Source organism: Nesoenas mayeri (genome assembly GCF_963082525.1).
Source record: "Nesoenas mayeri genome assembly, chromosome: 15".
In the NCBI taxonomy this organism is placed as follows: Eukaryota; Metazoa; Chordata; class Aves; order Columbiformes; family Columbidae; genus Nesoenas; species Nesoenas mayeri.
Window position 1 is genome coordinate 2,326,766 of NC_137559.1, and position 21,740 is coordinate 2,348,505.

The 21,740-nt window shown below is 45.9% G+C and overlaps 1 protein-coding gene across 1 annotated transcript in view; it reads right to left on the minus strand.

The window, feature by feature from the left end:
* MAD1L1 (mitotic arrest deficient 1 like 1) overlaps window positions 1-21,740 on the minus strand; it is a 366,427-nt gene that overhangs the window by 214,880 nt on the left and 129,807 nt on the right. Inside the window, exon 12 of the mRNA XM_080353821.1 lies at window positions 13,701-13,841. Coding sequence (XP_080209947.1) covers window positions 13,701-13,841 — 141 coding nt within the window. The remainder of the gene's footprint in view (window positions 1-13,700; window positions 13,842-21,740) is intronic.

Sequence of the window (21,740 nt, forward strand, 5' to 3'; positions counted from 1 at the left end):
AGCACCTTCCTCCAAGCTGTGAGGATGACGTGTGGCCATAGTTCAGACAAGATGTATTTAATGATATACGTGTGCTATGAGCCCTGTCCCTCGCTCTGTCTCACTGCTATCCACACACACACACCACGTGCCCACACACATCCTCGGGCCACTGTTTGGAGCCGGCCGGCAAACGCCACTGGGGAAGCCAAGATCCATCTTTAAATCAAACTTTTGGTTTTTTTCTTCTGATTTAATTTTAACCTAGTTTGGTTTCTTTTCCTGGTTCTCCGTACTACTGCACAGGTTCTTCCAGCTCAAAGAAGCGCCAGGGAGGGGTTTAAGCCAGCACTGCCTTTGGCTTGTGAAATCACAGCCAGCGTATTTTTGGCATCCAGCAGAACAGCGGGTAAAGTGCCTCGGAGGATCTCCAACAAATCTGAAACACTTCTGGAAGTTGCTAGGTAATTACATTCACCTCCGGACAAGAGTGCGCAGTGTTTGCTCTGACGAAGCAGCGCTTGCATCGCCCGTGCCTCCACCCTGGGAACGTGCTTGCTGAGGACCCGTCTCCTCTGCTGCCAGAGTATTTCCAGTCTCTCGTCTGGGTCTGTATTTGGATTTTGCTCAATAAAGCAAACATTACATTTTAAAAAATAGCTATTGTAATTAGCAGAACCTCATTGCTCAATTTCCCCTTCTAGACAGGGATTTCCAAATGTCAGAGTGTGCTCAGCAGAGCTGATCTGCACTAATCGCTGCTCTAAATGTGACTGACCTGGGGGGGTCCCGAGCGAAGAATCAAGTCCTATCAGTGAAGGTGAGATGAGAAAACAAATAGGATAGTTCTCCTCCTTCATCCTGTACCTTCATGTTATGTGAGCAAGGCATAAGTTTAGCAGAGACTCTCCTCTTTGATGCAGAAGGTGCATTCACCCTTGAGACCAAGGAGGGATTTCAATACCTGTTCTCTGGGTCATCCCCCAGATGACTTTGCCTTGTCCTGGCTGTCCTGCAAACAGGCCAACAAACTAGTATAGGTACTGGCTCCTAAAACCATTTTGCAAATGCAGAGATCCTGTTTAAAACAGTATTTGCATTCTAAATCTGTTTTGGAAAAGCAAAACCAACCTTAGTCCTTCGCAATAATATGCAGCATTAAATAAAAATCGCAAAGTATCTTTTCCCAACCTACAATAGAGCCCCTGCCTTGGAGCACAATGGCAGCACTGCCATTGCCAGGCACTGCACAAGGCAGTGGTTCCAGCCCCCATGCAGACAAACTTCTCTCCAAAAACCCCGGCGACGCTGCAGAGCTCCACGTGTCCCACGGAGCCAGGAAACTCCAGCCGAGGTTATGAACAACATCTCATCTGTTTAATGATTCCTCTTAATCCCTGTGCTCCTTCTTTCAAGCCTGACGGGGGCTCTCGCAGAATCCAAGGAGTAGAAACACCTTCTGGTTTCTCTTTCCGAGGAGTCTGATTGGCTTTAAGGTCCTTCGGGACTCCTGGAAAGTCCTTCCTTGAGCAGATCGTGTCCGGTACATGGAACTTGCATCCTGCTCCTCGCTGGGGATGGAGGCTGATGGGGCTGATCCCCCGGCAGCTCCGCACAGATCTACAGCTTTCTCACATTATTTCCCGCTGTAGGGAGGAGGAGAAGGCCACCAAAATGGCCTGTAACCCAAACTTTTGAACTCCATCAGTCAATATCCCCCCCTCACGTAAAAAAAGGTTTGGAAAGGATATGCAAGGGGTAAAAAGGAAAACAAAAAATCCAACACAACCCTGCAGTGTCAGGAATAGAACAAGTAAACAAGCCATCCCTGCAGAGCTCAGGTGTGATATGTATTTTGTGTTTGCCAATCATCAGTTTAATTTTCCTTGTAAAAACTTGCAGGAGAGCTACTGCGAGGGCAAAGTGCTGGATTAACCGATCTGAGGCCGAAGTCCTTCGTTCATCCATGAAAGAGACAGAGCAGAAGGCACAGAAGAGCGTGTTTCTTCGCACTGCCCCATCAGTGCTTCTCAATTTTGGGCTGAAAGGATTAATTCCAGAGGAAGCAACTGCAATTTTATCTTAGACATGGTCCATTTGTTCCCTGGCCCTTCTGCTGAGACTGCCAACAAAGATGCCAGGCAGGATGGCATTTCTGAGACACCAGTGTTTATCTTCTCCGAGCGAACCAAACAGCAACTCATTTCAAGAAAGCAATCCAGCAACCCACAATCGCTTCTCGCTCGGGTAAATGCAGACTGACAAGGCAAAAGGTGAAACAGCTTGATGGTCCCATTAGAAACCTTTGAGTTCCCTCGCACCTGAATGCCTGTCTAGCAAAGCCCTGCTATAGCAACATAAAAGATCTCCATTTGGCGAGGAAAGGAAAGGAGTCAGAACATATGCCAAGGTAATGTGGGTTATTAGCTCCCGCCACGAAGGTACGAGATGCATTGAACGGCTCCTCCACAGAGGCCAACGGGACACATGTGTTATATGAATACTTGAGAAATCAGGGCAGGGAACTTACCTACCCCAAGGCTGCATTTTCCACTAATGAAATGACCTCTTTTAAAGGAATAAACCAGATGATTGGAAAGCGAAGAACACGGTATGAACCGTCAATAAAATCAGAGTAGTGAGAATATCATTGGCAAAGGTAGGGCTGGTAATAACCAGCTTAGCATTAATGTGCCACATAAAGACCACTGGTGTATGGTCTGTACCATTAGGCCAGTTCCCAACTGCATTCAACAGCCTTGACTTAAGAAGAATTCACAGCCTGCGGGCTCTCAAGAGACATCCCCATGAATTAATACTGATACAAGCATTCATCATTTCTTTGTGTATATCAATAATTCACAGTGGCAGTCTTTACACAAAGAAGCCTCAATAACTCTCCCATTACACAAGATATTCTACTTAAAATAACCTCTACCAAATAACTACTCTATCCATGTTCCTAGCTACTGAATACATCATTGGGTTTTTATACACTAATAACAGTGTAACATGTAAACTTTCGAGCTTCTTGCTGACTTCCTTTAAAAATTAAAAATACAGAGGTTTAGCAGCTCTTCCAAGGTTCTCCAATGGAACATGAGCTGTTTCTACAGTTTTCCAAGGCGAATAAAGCTGATGTTACAAGAACTCGTGTTGGCGAGTGTGACATGTGGAACACCGGCAGAAGAATGTAGGCTGGATAAAAATCAACGCTTTAAACCAGAAACCAGTTTCATTTGTAATGTGGTCTTGAATAGAACTGAAATTTGAGTGTGCAACCATCACACCTGAGCTCACTGCGGCCACTACAGCCATTTAAACAAATTGAAAGCATAAATCAGCTCAATATGTCAAATCGATACGCCATGCATTTCATTTCTATGTTACTGTCACCACAGCTGGATTCATGGCACGTGTATTGTACAGTAGTACTGCCTGGTTTATTAAACAGTATAAATAAATTCAAAAGAAAAATGTTCCAACTTGCATACACAGGAAGGCTGTGGCTTCCTCCACAATCCAGGACTTTCAGTTTGTTTTGCTGAAAAGCTTTTAGCGCAATCAAAGCACCTTTGAGATTAAACACTGATCAAAGCAAATAGGTAAATCGCAAAGCCTCTGAGAAAACAGGATTGTTCCTCACAATTTACCTGGACCAGCTCTGAACAGAGCAGATCTGTATCAACAGCTCCGTTTCTATTCACAGCTTGCTGCAAACCGCTATCGGATGGCTTCTTCACTTGTTCTGATCCCAGCCTTCACCAAATATTCGTAGGCCAGTCAAATTTAAGTCAAAAAGCAAAAGAAAAATAGGTAATTCCAGCCACCTTCCTTTAAATTCTGTTCAAGTTACGACTCGCAATGGTGCTGTGCTCCAATTCATGGCCTTAATAGTAAACCAAAGTGGGAAATGGAGACGCTGCAGCCTATGGACACACCAGTGCGGGGGGAAGACGTGGAATGTATGGGGGTAAATGCAACTCCTGACTATGGAGAATTATTAAGGGTGAATAATTATGTATGTTCTGAAATAAAAGAGTTCCAATTGGCTCTTCCATTTAAGCACCATTGAGCCAGCTGTGCCCACGCTCCACGCTGAACCACGCGGCCTTTTAGACCAACTAGATCCCTGAAGAAACACCCTTTCTGCTACTGGTCATTGAGGCCAAAATAGGAAACAATGGGCTTCAAAAAGAAAAGCGAGACAGCAACGACCACTGTTCAAATTGCCGCAATAACCAAAGTATTGAGTGTATTAAAGCTGATCTTAAAATTCTTGCAAACCGCAAAGGGCAGGAATGCCAGGATTCACAAGACTTGGAAAGGAGCTTCTGCTGGTGGTGTTTTCTCAAAGTACTTCTCCTGTTTTTATATTAGAACTCATAGGTAATGGGATTTCAACAAAACGCTGTAGCTGGAGCCCATAGGAACACAGTGGGCAGAAAAGCGTTGAGCCCCATAACGAGCCTGCAGGGAATCTCTGGAATCTCTTCAGTGTGTTTTTAAATAGAAAATAATCATTAACAATATTAATCCCTCTTTCTTACAAGAGCCTATCATCATGTATTAAAAGCTGTCATGAACATACTTACAGATACGTACTTTAAATCTTAAATTATGCAGAGTTTATGTAATTATTCTGAAATGAAGCACTACAAATCACAGAATTCAAATCCAATCATTACAAAAATCAACAAATCTCAACAAGCTCAGAATATCTCTTAAGACACCCAGATAAGCACTATTTAATGTCATTAATACAATGCAGAGTTAGGGAACAGCTACAATTTCCATGGCACTTGGTGTGTAAAGCGTTATCCTGATGTGGAATCTTAGCTCTCATTTTTTTTCACAAGATATTTACCTCCTTTGTCCCCTGGAATTTCTTGGTTTCCAATAGATGTTGAAGCTTTAATCAATGCAAGAATATTCTTAAGTAGCAGTTCTAATAATTAGGAGACATTTAACATCAACTTTGTGGTAGCACTGAATACTCAATCACCAATAGAGTCCAAAAATGATGAGATGCACTGAGCAGAGAGCACCTCTGAGAAACTCTGAATAAACAGTATTTAGTTTGGAGATAAACTGGCCAGAACTGGCTGATTTTTCTGTCCCTAATGAGCCAGGCACCAAAATACCCGTCTGGTGATGAAGCAGATGAAGACGGATCACACCTTTGTGCTGGATGCTCTCGGGAGGATGCAGCATCGCTGCCAACGGGATCCCATCACCCTGCTCTGGAAAGAGGCCATGTGCCCTTGGAAACCCTTGGGAACCTTTCACCATTCCCATCCATGGATCGCTCGAGCGGCCCCAAACACAAACCCGGCTCCCAAACAGTGACACAGGCTGCTAGGACACTGCCCGTACGGATGTGCTTTCCAGCTTGGAAGAGGTTTAAAGAGGTTAAATCTCCGAGTGAAATGCAGAAAGCAGGTGGTTTGCTTTGGTGAGTGTTTCTCTACCATTGCAAGCAAACCCCAAATGGTTCTGTCACTGTGGAAAGCAATGCTGGAAGATAGCACAGGCCCTAAAGAACGTGCCCAGCAGGCTCAGCCCTTCTCTCCGCACCGCCTGGCTTGCAACAGCAAGCGATGGACACCAAGATAAGATGTAGGAACATATTTCTACATCTTCAAAGCTTCCCCTTTAAAAAGCTGGAAGCTACCTGCCCCCAACCCCATTCCACAAAGAAGTTTATTTTGCCTTTTCCTTCTGTCTTGTGCCTTTCCTTCTGTCTTGGACACCGTCTTATCTTGGTGTCCATCGCTTGCTGTTGCAAGCCGGGCAGTGCGGAGAGAAGGGCTGAGCCTGCTGGGCACGTTCTTTAGGGCCTGCGCCATCTTCCAGCATTGCTTTCCACAGTGACAGAACCATTTGGGGTTTGCTTGCAATGGTAGAGAAACGCTCACCAAAGCAAACCACCTGCTTTCTGCATTTCACTCAAAGATTTAACCTCTTTAAACCTCTTCCAAGCTGGAAAGCACATCTGTACGGACCATGCCTGTGAGGCACAAGAGACTCATTACCACTGCGCTACCTGCATCCCGGTGTCAGCCCTGCTCCCGCAGCTGCAGCCTCGCAGCAGGAGGTGCCATGCACCATATTGCACAAAAGTAGCTCTTTTCTGCCTTTGTCTGCTGCCGTCTGCTGGGGCTCCTGCTCCTACTCCAAACATATTCTTGCTTCCTCCTCCACCTAAAGACATCTAATTGCAGAGCCTGTATCTCCAGGCACAGGCATGCAAGCTCTCCAGTGTAAAGCGTTTGCAATGCTCTCCTCTGTTCTGCTGTGGTAAATATGACTCATAAACGCACATCAGTTATCTTCTCTTTCCAAAATACCGTGTAAGAAAGAACCCAATTTGAAATCTTCCGCAGGAATTCAGACCCAGTTCATCTGTTTCTCTTGTGTGCTATAGCCAGGTACATTTAAATCTAATCCAAATTCCCTCGGCCGTGCTTGGTTATTCATAACCTCACCAGAAGGGGCTACAGGAGGGTTTGTTCACACCACGAGCATTTTTAGGGGAGCACAGGTTGTGGGGTGGGAGAAATCTTGTTGCTGCTGGTGTCTATCGGTCACCTGGGGGTGGAGTGAGACCCTCGGGAGGCCGAGAACAGGAGCGTCCCCACGTCCTTTGAGCATCACACCCAGACCGCAGGTTGCTGATATTAGCACGGTCACACCTTGGCGAGCCCTGCTTCCCATGGACCGAAACACTTCAGACAGCGGAGGCTGCATCCTAAACTCCAGGCGATAATTTTCATTTATCATTACTAGAGATTTTTAAGTTTAGAGAGAGTCAAAATGTGATCTAATCGGTAAGAGAACTGGGTGTAGCATCACAGACTATGTGTACATCAGGAGCAAGACTTTCAGCAAGACGTGATGGAAATTACAATGTCTCTCCTTGTTCTTCTTGCACTCGAAGCACGAGAAGGCAGCAGAGCTGGGAAATGCTTTTCTGCTCCATGCACTTCAAGAGCCACCTTCAATATGCAGCAAGAACAGCAAAAGGGTCGTTACAGCTGCTCGTTGTTCTGCAACTGGTCATTTTTCTGTGGGTTTGCCTAAAAAACCATTTATCATAGGCTAAAGGTACAGATATTGTCTTAGTTAATGATTTAATTTACTCTACGCAAGTTGGTGCCCAGACATTCTATGTCTGAAGAATGATGGAGGCTTGTGGATCCCTAGGAACTGCTGAGTTAGAGCCACTCTTAAACTGTCAGAGCATCCGCACACTAAAAATAGCTCTAAAAATCTACCTGTAGTGAAAACAATGCTGGTTTGTGCAGAGTACCTCCAGTATACAGCACTGCCATGGACTACTTCTCTTGATCAATTAATAACCTGCAGGACAGATCCAAAATGGCAAATCTCCTCAGAAAAATTAACAGTAACTGAGTTTGAAAATCAAGTTTGACAAACCGAAGGTCTCAGATATGGAGAGAAAGGCGCTGCCGCAGCATCGACCAGCTCGAAGAGGCGTTCTTCTTCCACAAAGCAGGGACTGTCACCTTCAACACATCACTCAGCCCCTCTGTGACTCGTTTTCCTCATTTATGTGACGGTTATTTGCAAGGTGCTCTCCCAAAACACAGCCCCTGGCAGGTAAAAGGGAGGGGAGGGAACTAATGGCTCCTCGACTTGACAAGGTCACTGGGGTCTGAAGGAAGATGAAAGGCGTGGAAGAAGCGAGAACTCGAGATGATCCATTCTGCAGGACTGCCGCAGGACACGGAGCCTGACCCGCTCTCCTTAAAAACCAGAGGAAAGGCGAAGGACCGCAGCGGCGCTCGGGAAGGCTCAAGTCTGCCAAGAGATGCTGAAGCGTTCAGGTTCAAACTGCTATTTCGACAAGGTGTTTGCTTTGTCAGAAGATGATGTTCAGCGCTGTGACTGCCCCAGCGATCAGCGGCAGCTGATGCATGGAGCACCGTGAGCATCCTCTCCAGAGAGAGCCTGGTTTTGCCCTCATGAATCACAGATAAGATGCTACAGTGACAGCAGATGTCTGGGCGAGTGAAACATATGCCATTCTGGAGTGGCGGGAAAGCTCTAGTGACTCGGGCTTGCTCCTTATGGACATCCAAAGCGAACAGAGTAATCTCAGTGCTTCTTGCAGGTGTCACCGAGAAAAAGCAGCACGCCAAGGCTGGCTGGCGAGAGAGAGGGAGAAAAAGGAGCCAGAAGAAACCCGAAAATTAAAACAAACTCTTCGGTACCTTGCACAGATGGGAGGAAATTTGTCTGTAAAGTTCCCATCATCACAGAAACTCCTTCTGCTACGTAAAGAAGCAATTTACCTTGGAGGGGGAGAGGAAATTCAGCAGAGTTAAAGCACGATAAACATAAAGTGTGGATCAAAGAGAGAAAAAACAGGAGGTAAAAAAGCACTGATGGGGAAGCTGAGTGAGAGACAAGAAGGAACTGCTAACTGCTCAAATAAACATTTTATTGCATCCACACATAAATTTTAAGCACTTTAAACACCAGGGTGACTGCTAAGTAAAACTCCTTTGGCGAGGAGCACATTTGTGACTAACATCACAAGAACCAGAGATGCCCGGTTTCCAGCGCCAGCAGATGCGCTGCAGTCATCAGCTGCAGATAAGGTGGCACTATATGGTCAATGAGTTTCGAGGTCACCAGAATGCCCGTGGTGGAACAAAAACACAGAGCATATGGCATTTCATGTGCCGAAACTGTCAGGCTCATAATTGACTGATTAGAATACATATGGCGCTCACAGACAGCGTAAATCTCTCAATGTAAAAAATGCCCGAGCCCATTGAAGGTGTCAGCATGAGTGTTCCTTGCAAATCTCTCTTCATTAAAGTTTCATATGGAGCCAAGTGCGTTGTAATGAAATCGCTATTAATGGAGCTATATTTATGATTATTTCTCTTTTGTGCAGCTGGATTTGACTTTTCAAACACTAAACTCCACATCAGAGCTTTTCCACAGTAGCTGCTGCAGGCTCAGAAACTTCTTGTTTTGTTGTATTTACCCTGAAATTAGAAGCAATGGGAGATAAGGTAGTAAAAGTTAACCAAGACTGGCAAGAAAACTGTTAATATCACCTGTATCAAACCAAAAATTCATGCCTTTGCATAAATACAGCTATAATTCTGTTTATTTTAAGTATTCATAGCAGGCTGGCCAGGGACAAACTCATTCCCTCTTCAGTTCCAAAACACACTTTTAAGAAGATGGTGAGTGACACTTCATTAAGCACGTGAAATAGGCTGACACAGCCGGCTTCCATTTCCAGCCACCACTTCAGACAGCATTTCTCTTTCCATCTCCTCCCTGCTTTACGTTCACGGCTCCATGAAGTGCTTTTCCGAAGCTCTCCAGCCAGCGCGGTGTGTGGGAGGAGAGCATCAGGCTCTATGGGGATAAAACAACCGTTTTCCATCCCAGAACAGACCGCGTTTGCATGTCCGTGTATTAGAGATCCAGCTTTTCACATCACTCACCAATGAAGGGGATTTTAAAAGTTCCCCATCAGCCTCTCTTTGTCTTCTCGCCCTCTGTCCCACGCGGCTTGGAGAGGACTAGTCCTTATGCAGCAATACTGCTTCTCTGAAGAGATCCAGGACGAAAGCACCCTTCTGTAGTCCAGTTTTTGGAAAGGTGTCTGTGATCCAGGCGACGTCGGTGACACAGCCGCGGTCCCAGCAGCTCTCCCGCCCAGCGAGGGCCAGGAAGGAGGGAGAAGTGATTGTGCCTCTGTACTCGGTGCTGGTGAGACCCCATCTCGAATAGTGTGCTCAGTTTTGGACTCTCATGATAAGAAGGACATTGAAATACTGGAGAGAGCGCAGAGGAGGCGACGAAGCTGCTGAGGGGCTGGAGCACAAGTGTGATGGGAGCGGCTGAGGGAGCTGGGGGTTCAGCTGGAGAACAGGAGCTGAGGGGAGAGCTGATCACTGGCTGAACTGCCTGAAAGGAGCTCAGAGCATGGAGGGATTGGTCTCTTCTCCCAATTAGCAAGTGATAGGATGAGAGGAAATCACCTCAAGTTGCACCAGGGGAGGTTTAGATTGGGTATTAGGAAAAAATTATTCACAGAAATGGCTGTCGGGCATTGAACAGGCTGCCCAGGGCAGTGGTGGAGTCACCGTCCCTGGAGGGGTTTAAAAGGTGTTTAGATGAGGTTCTTAGGGACGTGGTTTAGTGCTGGAGTTGAGTTATGCTTGGACTCGATGATCCTGAGGGTCTCTTCCAGCTGAAATAGTTCTATGATTCTACGTACAAGTCAGAGTATCAGCTAACTCCATCCTCCCAGCACACATTAGGAAACTGCTCACACACAACCCTCCAGGGCTTAAACACTCCTCTCTCATTCCCTGTGTTCTTTTTAAATGGCTTCCCACCTCCATTTACAGATCAACCAAAGGACTTATCAGAGACCTCATCTCCCTAATGAGTTAAAAGCCCAAAATCTTCCTAGTCCCACGCAGCTTCCTCCTCTTTCCTACCGCGTTATCGCTGTTGCTCCATCTTCACCAGAGAGCTTCCTGCCTCACAGGGAGCCGCTGCTGGAATGGATGGGAAAAGCTCCATTTCTAGAGTAAAGAAACATCCCTGTTAAGAACCTCACTCTTTCCCCCTCTATGGTTTGCTCAGAGGTGGGGCTGCTGGTAACAGTGCAGTCAGAAGAAACGAGAAAGAAAAGTATCAAAGGACTCACTGCTAGGGAGCACAGACAGAGATTTTGGTAAATTAAGTAGTCGGCAGCAAAAAAAAAAAGTAAAGAAAAAAGGGTGATAAAAGAAGTCAGGGAGGAGAGACGTGGTGCATGGCATGAATTTTAAGGTTTATGAACAAAGCTGAAAGCTAGAAGCTACAAAATGTAGTGCAAGAGGAGACGATGCCTTTGCCTTGGAGGCTACAAGGGCTTTTTTAAGCTCAAGCTGCTCCTGGACCACAGCGGTAGCTGCAGCCTCCCCAGAGGAGACGCAGCGCACAGGGACAACCTGAACACCCACGCAGCGCTCCCAGAGCCACCAGGATCGCCCCTCTGTGGCACAGCTGGGGTAACTCACAGTGGTACAACCTCTCTTCACTAGCCATCTTCATTGTTTTCCACTCTTTAATCACACCACCACCATCTTGGTGGCTGCGCTGGACTCTCTCCAGCAGTTCCCTGTCCTGCTGGAACTGAGGGGCCACAACTGGACACAAGATTCCAGGTGTGGTCTCCCCAGGGCAGGGCAGAGGGGCAGGAGAACCTCTCTGACCTACTGACCACCCCCTTCTAACCCACCCCAGGTACCATTGGCTTCCTGGCCACAAGGGCCCAGTGCTGGCTCATGGTCACCCTGCTGTCCCCAGGACCCCCAGGTCCCTTTCCCCTACGCTGCTCTCTAAGAGGTCATTCCCCAAACTCTACTGGAACCTGGGATTAACCGATCAGCTTAGCCTAGCAAAATTAATAGTGTCAGCCTGGCCTTTTCAGCTCAGATCTATCGCTCTCTTTCTCTGCAGCCTCCCCAGCCCTCACCTGGGTCTCATCAGACCACTCGTGTGCATTGTTGCTCTGCTGCCATATGCACGACGCTCACAGACGGGCTCTTCTCATCCTTTTGTGCTACTCTCCAAGCTGGTTGTGCGCTGCCCTCCCACCCCCTCACACCACGGGACACCCCAAACTGACCTCAACATGTGGGATTTCCCTTTTCCCTTCCCAGCCCTCCCCACCAGAGTCTGTTTCTCCCGCATCTCAAAGCCAAGCGAAGCTCCAAGGTGCCTCGTTCCCCCGGCTCCTCTGTTTGCGAGATGAGTCATGCAGGTGTCAACATTTCTAAAACTCATACAGGGGCTCAGCAGAGCCGGGAGGGCACAGAGCATGGTGTTAGAAGTTATTAATAGCTGTTATTGAACAGCTCTTTGATCTACAGGCAGTTGATTACAGCTGCTGCTCCCAATGCTGAAGCACCCGGAGTCCTGCCTGCACCTCCATTTTCTTGCCAGTTTTCAGATTTTTAATAGAATGAAAAAACCTTTCCCCCAAAATTTCAAACTAGATGGGATTTGGCAGTGGACGCTGCAGTCAGAAAGGGAAACGCAACCAAGCGAAGCGTAAAATTTTACTTTACAAGGGGAATATCAGGTCTTTGCATCCTGCTTCTGGCAAAGTCTTTGAAAGGCTTAAAGGTTGACATCACACAGAACAAACCTCCAGAGCACACAGCTCCTTGCTGAAATTTTCCATGTAGCCCTTAATCCATATCCACAAAAACAAACTTTAAATGTGTTCCCTGTAAATAATTAGGGAGGTGTAGCAATTGGTTCCCACACTCTTCCATGCTTTCACCTGAAGAAGAAAAAGTCATTTGCTGTTGCCCAAAGACGCTGTGCACGTTTAACCTATTCAGTGACAACTTGGGCAATGTTCCTCTAACAACCCAGAGCCACTGTTAGAAACAACTAAGGAAACAGGATAAAACAGACGTCTCTTTATGTCAGTGTTGTCTAACCCTGCCCTCCGGTGCTAAGCAATACGGTGATCAAAAGACAACACCGAGAAACATTCTGAGACGGACAAATTCAGGCAAATTTCCATTTCATCTTACGTTACTAGCTAACTTCTCTATCGACTTGTCCAAAACTTCACAGAATTTCTTTTCTGAGAAACAGATGAAGTGGATCTATACCATGATACTGATGTATACCACTGCACTGCTCTGCTCGCTCTGCCTTTGGGTCGCTGGAACCAGTATTGCCCGAGTCCCCACCTACCAACACAGCACAAGAGCATTTCTAAAGACACCAGAAGCAGCAGAGAGGTTTCTGTACAGCAGGACAATCGATTCGATGGCTTGAACATGAATCCGAGGAGCATCAAGTTTTAGACCATTTGAATAATGGCGTCTATAAATCTATATGATGGTGGAGCTAGGCGTGAAGAAAGGAAAACTCACATACTTATGACTGCTGTAAAGCCGATGTAATAAAACTGCCAGGCTTTAAAATCACAGACATATTCCAAATATTTCAATTCATGACCATAAAGCCCATCCCACTGTAACAAAGTACAACAGAGAAGACAGGAACTATTTGGCAAACGCATGTTAACATTTGCCTCATTACAGTCACATTTCAGATTACACATTTTCCAAAAGAAAACTAAAGCTAGTACAAGAATTCCTACCAGAAATACTTCTGTCGTTGGAAAGAATGTTTTTTCTTAGAGAAAATCTAGGAAAAAGCATTTAACAGAGTTACTGGTATTCTGGGGGTTTCAGGCCCAATGTCAAGAAGGGAAGAATTAACAGCAGACACATACTTTACTTCTTCAACCCGTAGAGTAAAGCTCTTACAAACACACACAACGCGTACAGAGGGGTTTGCCACACACATTATGTAATAAATCACTTAGACCAGAGCACAGAGAAGATGCCACACCTGCTACATCCCATTGCTCCTTTATTTCCCCTTTCCACAGCCCTGTCAGCTGCAGGGAGCAGTTGTCACTCCGGCCACACGGCACAGCTACGCCCAACGCCGAGCAGACTCATCACACACACAGAAGATTATTCTTGGCTTCTGCCAGCTTTGGCTGCAGAGTAACTTGTGCGTCTTATTGACCCTGGAATTTCAAAGTCTGAACTTTGCAAATCTTTACGTCACCAGGTAATTCAAATCTTAAAGGTCTCAACAACTTCCCCTCCATCATGAGGGCGGGACGCTTTGGTTACCTCCAGCTCGGTGTTATGAGCGTGCAGTTTCTGCACCATCTCCTCGGCCTCGCGCATGCGCCGGCTCAGCTGCGGCGAGTGCTCCGCAGGGGTCAGCTCGCTGTCGTACGACTCCAGAATCGCTCGCATCCCATCACGCTCCTGTCGGGAGGAACAGAAACCACCTTTAGGGAAAAAGCCCCCGACATCAGCCCAAGGAGACAGTTCCCGAACAACATTCAACATTTTTGCCCGTTTTTCTTTTACAGAGCAAGGAAACCCTGATGGATATACCCTCGTAGCCTTCATATCGGCACCAAGCCACAGATGAACACACAGTTCTAATAAAATAAACACTGCTGCTCTGAAAAGTAAAAAATCAGACTGTCTTGTGTATGCAAAACCACGTATCCCTTGCAGGAAAACAACGTGCATACACTCTAACAAGCAGATGGCAACTGAAAACAGAGCCTGCCTTCTTTTTGGAGACATTACTCTAATTCAACATGGCTGAATGGGTTTCTTCAGCAAAATATGTAGTGTAGCACTTGACATTTTTCCTGCCAAAGAGTTCCAGCAATGAACGAACAGAATTGTGGCAACAGAAATGAAACAGATTTGACAACAAACAGAGTGTCTGAGAGCAAATATCCTCTAAATGGTATGTGACTTATCACTCGTTCAACACTGCAACCCTCAGTATGTATAACAAATATTTTTCTGAGGTTAATATCTCACAGACAAAGTGTTTGGCTCACTTTGTTCTTTGCTGGTAATTATAACCAAGCATTTACAAAAATAGACAAAAAGGAGGGTCCCTGTCCCTTCCCTGAGAACATTCACACTCCCAAGTACAAAGCTTGGGCCGAAAACTAAAGGTAAAACTTCACGTGGGTCCCTGGTTGAAGAATTTCCTAATGCACTCCCAGTTGACAGAGAAGAAGAATGAGGAAAAAAAGACTGAAAACTTCAAAAAGTCAGGTGTGTTTTAAGGAGATTACCATTCACAGTGCAATATGCAGAGAGGGATTAGTCAGCTGATGAAGTGCTTTATCTTTTGACTGCACGGAAGCACCTTAATGCTTGTGAGGCTACAGAACAAAGAGGTGCAGGCCCCAAAGAGCAAAAGCTCCAAGGAACCTGACAGTGCTGCTGAAGTTTGCTGTTAATACCTCGCCCCGTTACAGAAACGCACAAGCACTCCGGACAGACCAGTTCTCTTGTGTTAATTCTTCCATTGCAAACATCCCAAATGTGATGAGATCGCTCAGCTTTAGAGCTGTGCTGTTCACACCCAGACCAGGCCCGTAGGCTGAACGTGGAGCGCTTCACAGACCCGCCTGAAACGCTTTGCTGGGATCCTGCTCTCTTGGGAAATCAGGAATTGCCAGGGTAGGAAAAAAGGTCCTTTTCCCCCACTGTCAAATGAAATCGGGTGTATTTCGGATAGTGCCGGTGGGGCTGAGCAAGCCTGGATACAAAGGTTAACTCCTCCTTCAAAATCTAAAGGTCAAAGATGGAATGCGGGTGGCAAGTGGGGCAGGAACGTTCAGGTCGAGGTGTGAACAGAAGACTGGGGGCACTGCCAGAGGCCCCGCGGGCTCAGAGCACGGCACGGAGGGAAAGGGCAGCAGGGATGGTTGGGTTGGTCAGCAGGTAAAAGGACCCCAAGATAAAGGACAGCCTGGCGCTGGGAGAACTGAGTTAATAATACTACTACTACTAAAGGAAAACAGGCTTTAACATAAATAGTACTAGAAATTATCACTAGCTCCTTGCTCAAGCCTGACTGAAGAGAACTATTTTTCCAAGGAAAGAGCAGTTTTGTCATAGTTTGGGAAGGATTATTCATCTGACAGACATATGAAAGAAAACACTGAAAAAGAAAACCCAAACCCAGCCACAGCAGGACCGCCTTGTACAGAACCTGTGGAGCAGAAGGGCAGCAGCACGGGATGGCTCCGTCCTCCTCCTCCCACAGACACATCACCCAGCCTGCCCAGTGCATAAGACAAACTGCTTTTGCTCACAAAATGACTTTCATTCCCCATTTATTGCAGAATCATTGACTGAAGCACACAAGAGAATGTAATGACGGTGTTTAACAAAGGTTTGGGTTTGATTCTTGCACGCTGTTGCAATTAGATCTGCAATTACAGCACCCTCTCTCTTCCTCTGCACTGCTCCGCTATCCCGATTTTGTACTGAGCATCTTTCAACATGCTAATTTAAAACTGCCATGTCCTCTCCATTACAGCAGGGCAGTCCCAAAATCCTTAGCATTTTTTCAGCAGCAAACAGGACCCCTGGCAATTCCCTTTACATTTGCCTTCCAATTAATTGCTGAATATTAGGTCATTTGAGTCATCCCCAGCACGATCCTCATGGTTCCCCGAGCCGTTCAGCTGCAAGGAGGACAAACTCCTGCTTTCATGTTAGGATGGGAAAACTGCACGGGAGCAGGACAGCCCTACAGGCTGTTTTTCCCTAAAATCAACAGACTTGCCCTTCAAAGCTTCTCTCAGAATAGAAGAGTAAACTTCCCAAAAAATAACACACACAGTAAACAGCACAAGCCGTATTGGGTAAAAAAAAAAGGTGCTGAAAAGCTGCAATAAAGGGCGGTACAATTAAACACTTGATCCTGGAGTTTAGTTCTCCTCTTTAATGATTTCTAAATATTAATATTGTAATGAAATCAATTCTCGCCTTCCAACGAGTGGTCCCCAGTTCCATGTTTTAAATTTCTCCCCGTCAAGAGCACTTACTGAAAGCTTTTCCCTCCCTCCTAAAGATCTTGTTAGTTTGGCAGGAAACAGAACGTCTTGTCGAGAAGTCCTCTGTCTGAAAAGATTCTCTAAAATGTAATCCTAATTTAGTCATTGCTGCAGTATCTCCTCATCCCACCCAACGGGATGTTCCCCAAGCTCCATCAAAAACTCCTCAGGGACTTGCAGACGCCCTTTCTAACCTTTTTCCCAACACGGCTGCTTTCCTGCTGTCTACCAGGAGAGTATCCACCAGAATCACTGAACAGTGGTTCCTCCGGGAATTTCCAAATTCACCCAGCACAGGGCGTCGCTCACCATGGACTCACACGGGCACATTCCAGGTGCTTTCACCGAATCCCAGAATCCCAGAGTGTCAGGGGTTGAAGGGCCCTGGAAAGCTCATCCAGTGCAATCCCCCCATGGAGCAGGAACACCCAGATGAGGTTACACAGGAAGGTGTCCAGGCGGGTTGGAATGTCTGCACAGAAGGAGACTCCACAACCCCCTGGGCAGCCTGGGCCAGGCTCTGCCACCCTCACCCCCAACAAGTTTCTTCTCAAATATAAGTGGAACCTCTTGTGTTCCAATTTGAACCCATCACCCCTTGTCCTATCTAACTGTCCTAACTGTTCACATAACCACCATTGTCATCTTCCTCCCTACCAACAACCCCCATGTTTGACTCCAAGGGCAGCTTCAAATATACCCAAGCAGATGAGAGTGATTCCCAGCTGGGTATTGGAAGTAACTGAAAAGAAAAATACAGCCCCCAAAAATTTAAGAAGTCATCTGACCTTATATACATACATATAAATTGAGGCCCTATTCCTGTTGCTGCTCATTAGCCCCCCCTCAAACACACATGCACACAATTCACCACAGGCCTTCTAATTAGTTGAAGAAAAGAAAAATCAATAAGAAAGAAATTAAAGTTACAAATCTAACTGAAGTCACTCGCAAACCCAGGGAAAATTTGTTCCTGGGGTAAAGTTTATCTGGTGTCATAATTTTATTGAAATCCTATATCTTCCTATTGACTTTTATCGTTCCAAGCTGGCTGCCGGAGTTGTTATTATTAGAGTCTCGGTGTTGCTCGCAGGCCCAAGGTTCGAGGGTTTTTTTTACCTTTATAAACAAGCTGTAATTGTCTGGTTTATTGATCAATAAATCTTTCAACTGCCTCTCTCCACCCGGCTCCTGTTCCGCTAAGTCTCCCGCACCATTCTCCGAAAGAAAATACAGCGCTGTTATTTTTTAAAGAACAGATTGTTTTGTCATTAGTAATGAAGGAGCAGGAATTGTGCTGGCCAGTTCCGATAATGGCTTTTTAATGACAGATTCTAGTCACAGTAAAACCTGCTTTATTTCCACCCGAGCGAACTTCAACTATTAATCCACCACCCAAACGCGCAGCTCGCTTGTTTTCTCACTCGTGCTTGGGTTAGAGCCTGGCAGAGCAGACGGGCTTTCTAAAGGAGAATCATCATAATATTTCCCACTTGGAGCTTTTCTGATGGTACAGAAATATCCCTGTTCCTACCGTTAGATGCGCTTTTTGTTTAATTAATGATAATTTTTGGAGAATGTTAATAGACTGCTTCATTATAGGAAATCAGTGGCGAGATTTCCCCCTCCTCTTCCTCTCCAGACTCCTAATTTCAAATTAGTTGTAATAAGAGCAAATTTCAAGATTGAAGGAAGATATGGAGCTTCAACATCAAACAGATGCTATTTGCAATCAGGTATAATTTAGATAACTATTCATTGTGAAAACACAAATAAAAGAGCAAGATGTCTATGTGTTGTCTTGCTTTAAGCTATACAAATATATACATAGAAAAAGGGAGATAGTAACTGAGGCTTGACCAGATGTTTTAAATGAGTAACATTAGCAGCGTGAGGTGTGGGAACAGAAGCCAAAATATGGTCAGAAATACCTGAAAGAATACTGGAATTTATTAGATACATCAGGATATATCTAAACATATAAAATATCTAAAAAATCAGGACCTACTGACAAAATGTATCCTTAAGATACTTCAAAAATTAGTCACGGTAATCTCCGCTCCGTGAGCAAATATCTTTGATGGGCTCACAAATGGCAAGACAGGCCCTAAAAACAGGACAGAGGAACAGATGAGGAGATACAGAATCTGGCAATTATAAATTACTTCAACATTTTGGTATCTCATAAAATACTTGAAGAAAACATTAGCAATCAAATTGCAAGCAGCTAGAGAAGAATTAGGGACAAGAAACAATCAACAGAGCCTTAATATGAATAATATCAAACCAGCCTAATTTCATTCTTTGACAGGTAACTTCTCCACTGAATAAAAGCAAACAATAAGCGTGATAAATCTCAACTCCAATGATGTGTTTATCAAAGAGGACGATTACAATTCAACAGCATCGCTAATTTAGAGAACTGAATTTGTATCGAGGCGCTGAAATCCATGACGGCAAAGCACAGAACCCTGAGCATCGCGCAGCACCACAGGTACCAGGTACCAGTCACAGGCACTGACCTTTCTTAAAACTCCCCGTTCACATCAAACACGTCCATCCCGCTTCAGCTCTTCGGGATCACAGAATCCCTGAGTGTCAGGGGTTGAAGGGCCCTGGAAAGCTCATCCAGTGCAATCCCCCCATGGAGCAGGAACACCCAGATGAGGTCACACAGGAAGGTGTCCAGGCGGGTTGGAATGTCTGCACAGAAGGAGACTCCACAACCCCCTGGGCAGCCTGGGCCAGGCTCTGCCACCCTCACCCCCAACAAGTTGCTTCTCAAATTTAAGTGGAACCTCCTGTGTTCCAGTTTGCACCCATTGCCCCTTGTCCTGTCACTGGTTGTCACCAGCAGAGCCTGGCTCCATCCTCCTGACACTCCTCCTTTCCATATTGATCCCCAGGAATGAGTCCCCCCTCAGTGTCCTCTTGTCCAGCTCCAGAGCCCCAGCTCCCTCAGCCTTTCCTCACACGGGAGATGCTCCACTCCCTGCAGCATCTTGGTGGCTGCGCTGGACTCTCTCCAGCAGTTCCCTGTCCTGCTGGAGCTGAGGGGCCACAACTGGACACCAGATTCCAGGTGTGGTCTCCTCAGGGCAGAGCAGAGGGGCAGGAGAACCTCTCTCGACCTGATACAGGCAGCTGCCCATCATGGCAAAGCATCAGCCAGGGAACATGCACAGGGCTGCTCATAATGAATGGGTTCTGCCCCAGTCCGATGGCTGGAGCTCAGGAACTGATGCACTGTTAAGCCTCACTTTGTAATTAGGCTTCTCCCTTCAAAGGCTGTGTTCACATCCCACTGCCCTACGGAAAAACAGGGGGAAAAAAGTTAAAACAAAGTGACAGCGAGAGCCAAGAAGAAGGGGATTGAAGGCAGAGCTGTGGCTAAAGGCACATTCGATCAGACTTTGCCTTGTGGGAACACATCTAAGGGAGCAACAACCCCTCAGCTCCTCACCCTCCTGGGCCACTGTTAACAAGAGCTAATGGAGCCTTGCAGAACAAACCAACCAAACCAACAAACAAAAAACGACAAAAACAAACAACAAACCAACCCAACACACAAAACCACGCACAAGAAAAACAAGCAAAAATTAAATCAGCAGAACCTTCTCCGTTCTTCCTTCTCTAGAGCAGCATCTACTATCACGAGAAGGCAAATGGTTCCCTCCTCTTACCAACCTTAACTTTTGTACTTATCATTTTAAATCAAAATTTTCTATTTCCAAAGCTCCAAATCACTGCCTCCTCGGCTACAGCCACTTCCAGACATTTCTCTCTGTGGTTGACCTATTTTCACATTACTTTGCAAATTAGAACTGACTGCAGACACACATGTATACACACACCATTGACTTTCTACTCAAGACCGCAATTAAAACAGCATTTACAATAGAAAAAAAAAAGTTAACTCCATGAAAATAAAAGCATCCAGTAGATTTCACCACCCTTGCACTGACAAGAATGTTACAGAACAGTTTTTCAGAATATTCCTACCCCTCACATGTGACTTTCTCCATATCAACCTCCTCCTTGTGTTGTTGCCCCTCAAGCCAATATAAGGCTATCGCAGGAGTCTAAAGTTAGATTCAATGTACAGGAGCCCTTCAGTTGTATCGCACCCTACAAACAAGGCTTCTCCAACAAAAGTATTTATTCTTTATAAGGCCGAGTACCTGCATCCACATCTAACCTGAATAGGGGGGAGAGCAGTTAGAAATACTGATGTGCTCTGTAATCACAAGCGCACAGTAAACCAGGAATTAAGTATCGTCCCTCCTGATGGTTTTATCACTTTTTCTCATAACGGAGCCATTGTCTTGCTAGCAAAGGTGCTCCTGAACATCAACTTCCCAGCCAAGGTTGGCAGCCTGGAGAAAGGCACCCGGAGCAACTGTGCTGAGAAGAGGACACGACCAGGCCCAGAGCCCCAGAAAGACGAGCCGAGATTCACTTCAGGCGCCAGAATACGGCATTTCAGAGACATTCTTTGCTTCCCAACCATCATTTCCTAAATTTTGGAGAGATTCTGCCATCTGACAGCTCTTTTGGCAAAGGTTCAGCGGGCAGCTTTAAATGCACCCTGGCAAATACCTGTGTATCTTACAGGCTCTTATATGCCATGAGTTTTCTCCAGATTTATGGTTCTTCCTCTCTAGCTCTTGCCCCTCAACTCCAACACTTCTCTGCAAAAGGCTCAGCTTCCCTTACATCCTGGCAATGGACCAGAGCAAATAAATCTACTGTAACTCTTTTAATCTGTCCCTGATAAATCCCCTGCTCACTATCTTCAGGAAAATTGTGCATGGTCTCTAAAAGCCTCATTTTGCTTGTAGCACATACATATGCCGGCTGACAAGCAATCACACAACTGACACTGCAGCAAACTAAATATTATGTGACTAAAATCCCCCTGGGGTCCTCTGGCTTCACAGTGAATTTAACATGTTTAGTTATGTTTCCTAACCTCCTGCTGCCGTGAAATAATCTTATGATTTTTCTTCATTTAGCTCCTTTCTCCTGGAACACTCACCGCTGCTGATCTCGAGCACGAGCCCGGGTTTCTATCTCGGTGTATTTCTCCCGTCTTCATTCCTGTGGTCAGCAGGACAAGGGCAGTGATCCTTCCCCTGTGCTCTGCATTGGGGAGGCCACACCTGGAGTATTGTGGTCAGTTCTGGGCCCCTCAGCTCAGGAAAGAGATTGAAGTGCTAGAGCGGGTCCAGAGAAGAGCAACAAGACTGGGGAAGGGACTTGAACACAAGCCCTATGGGGAGAG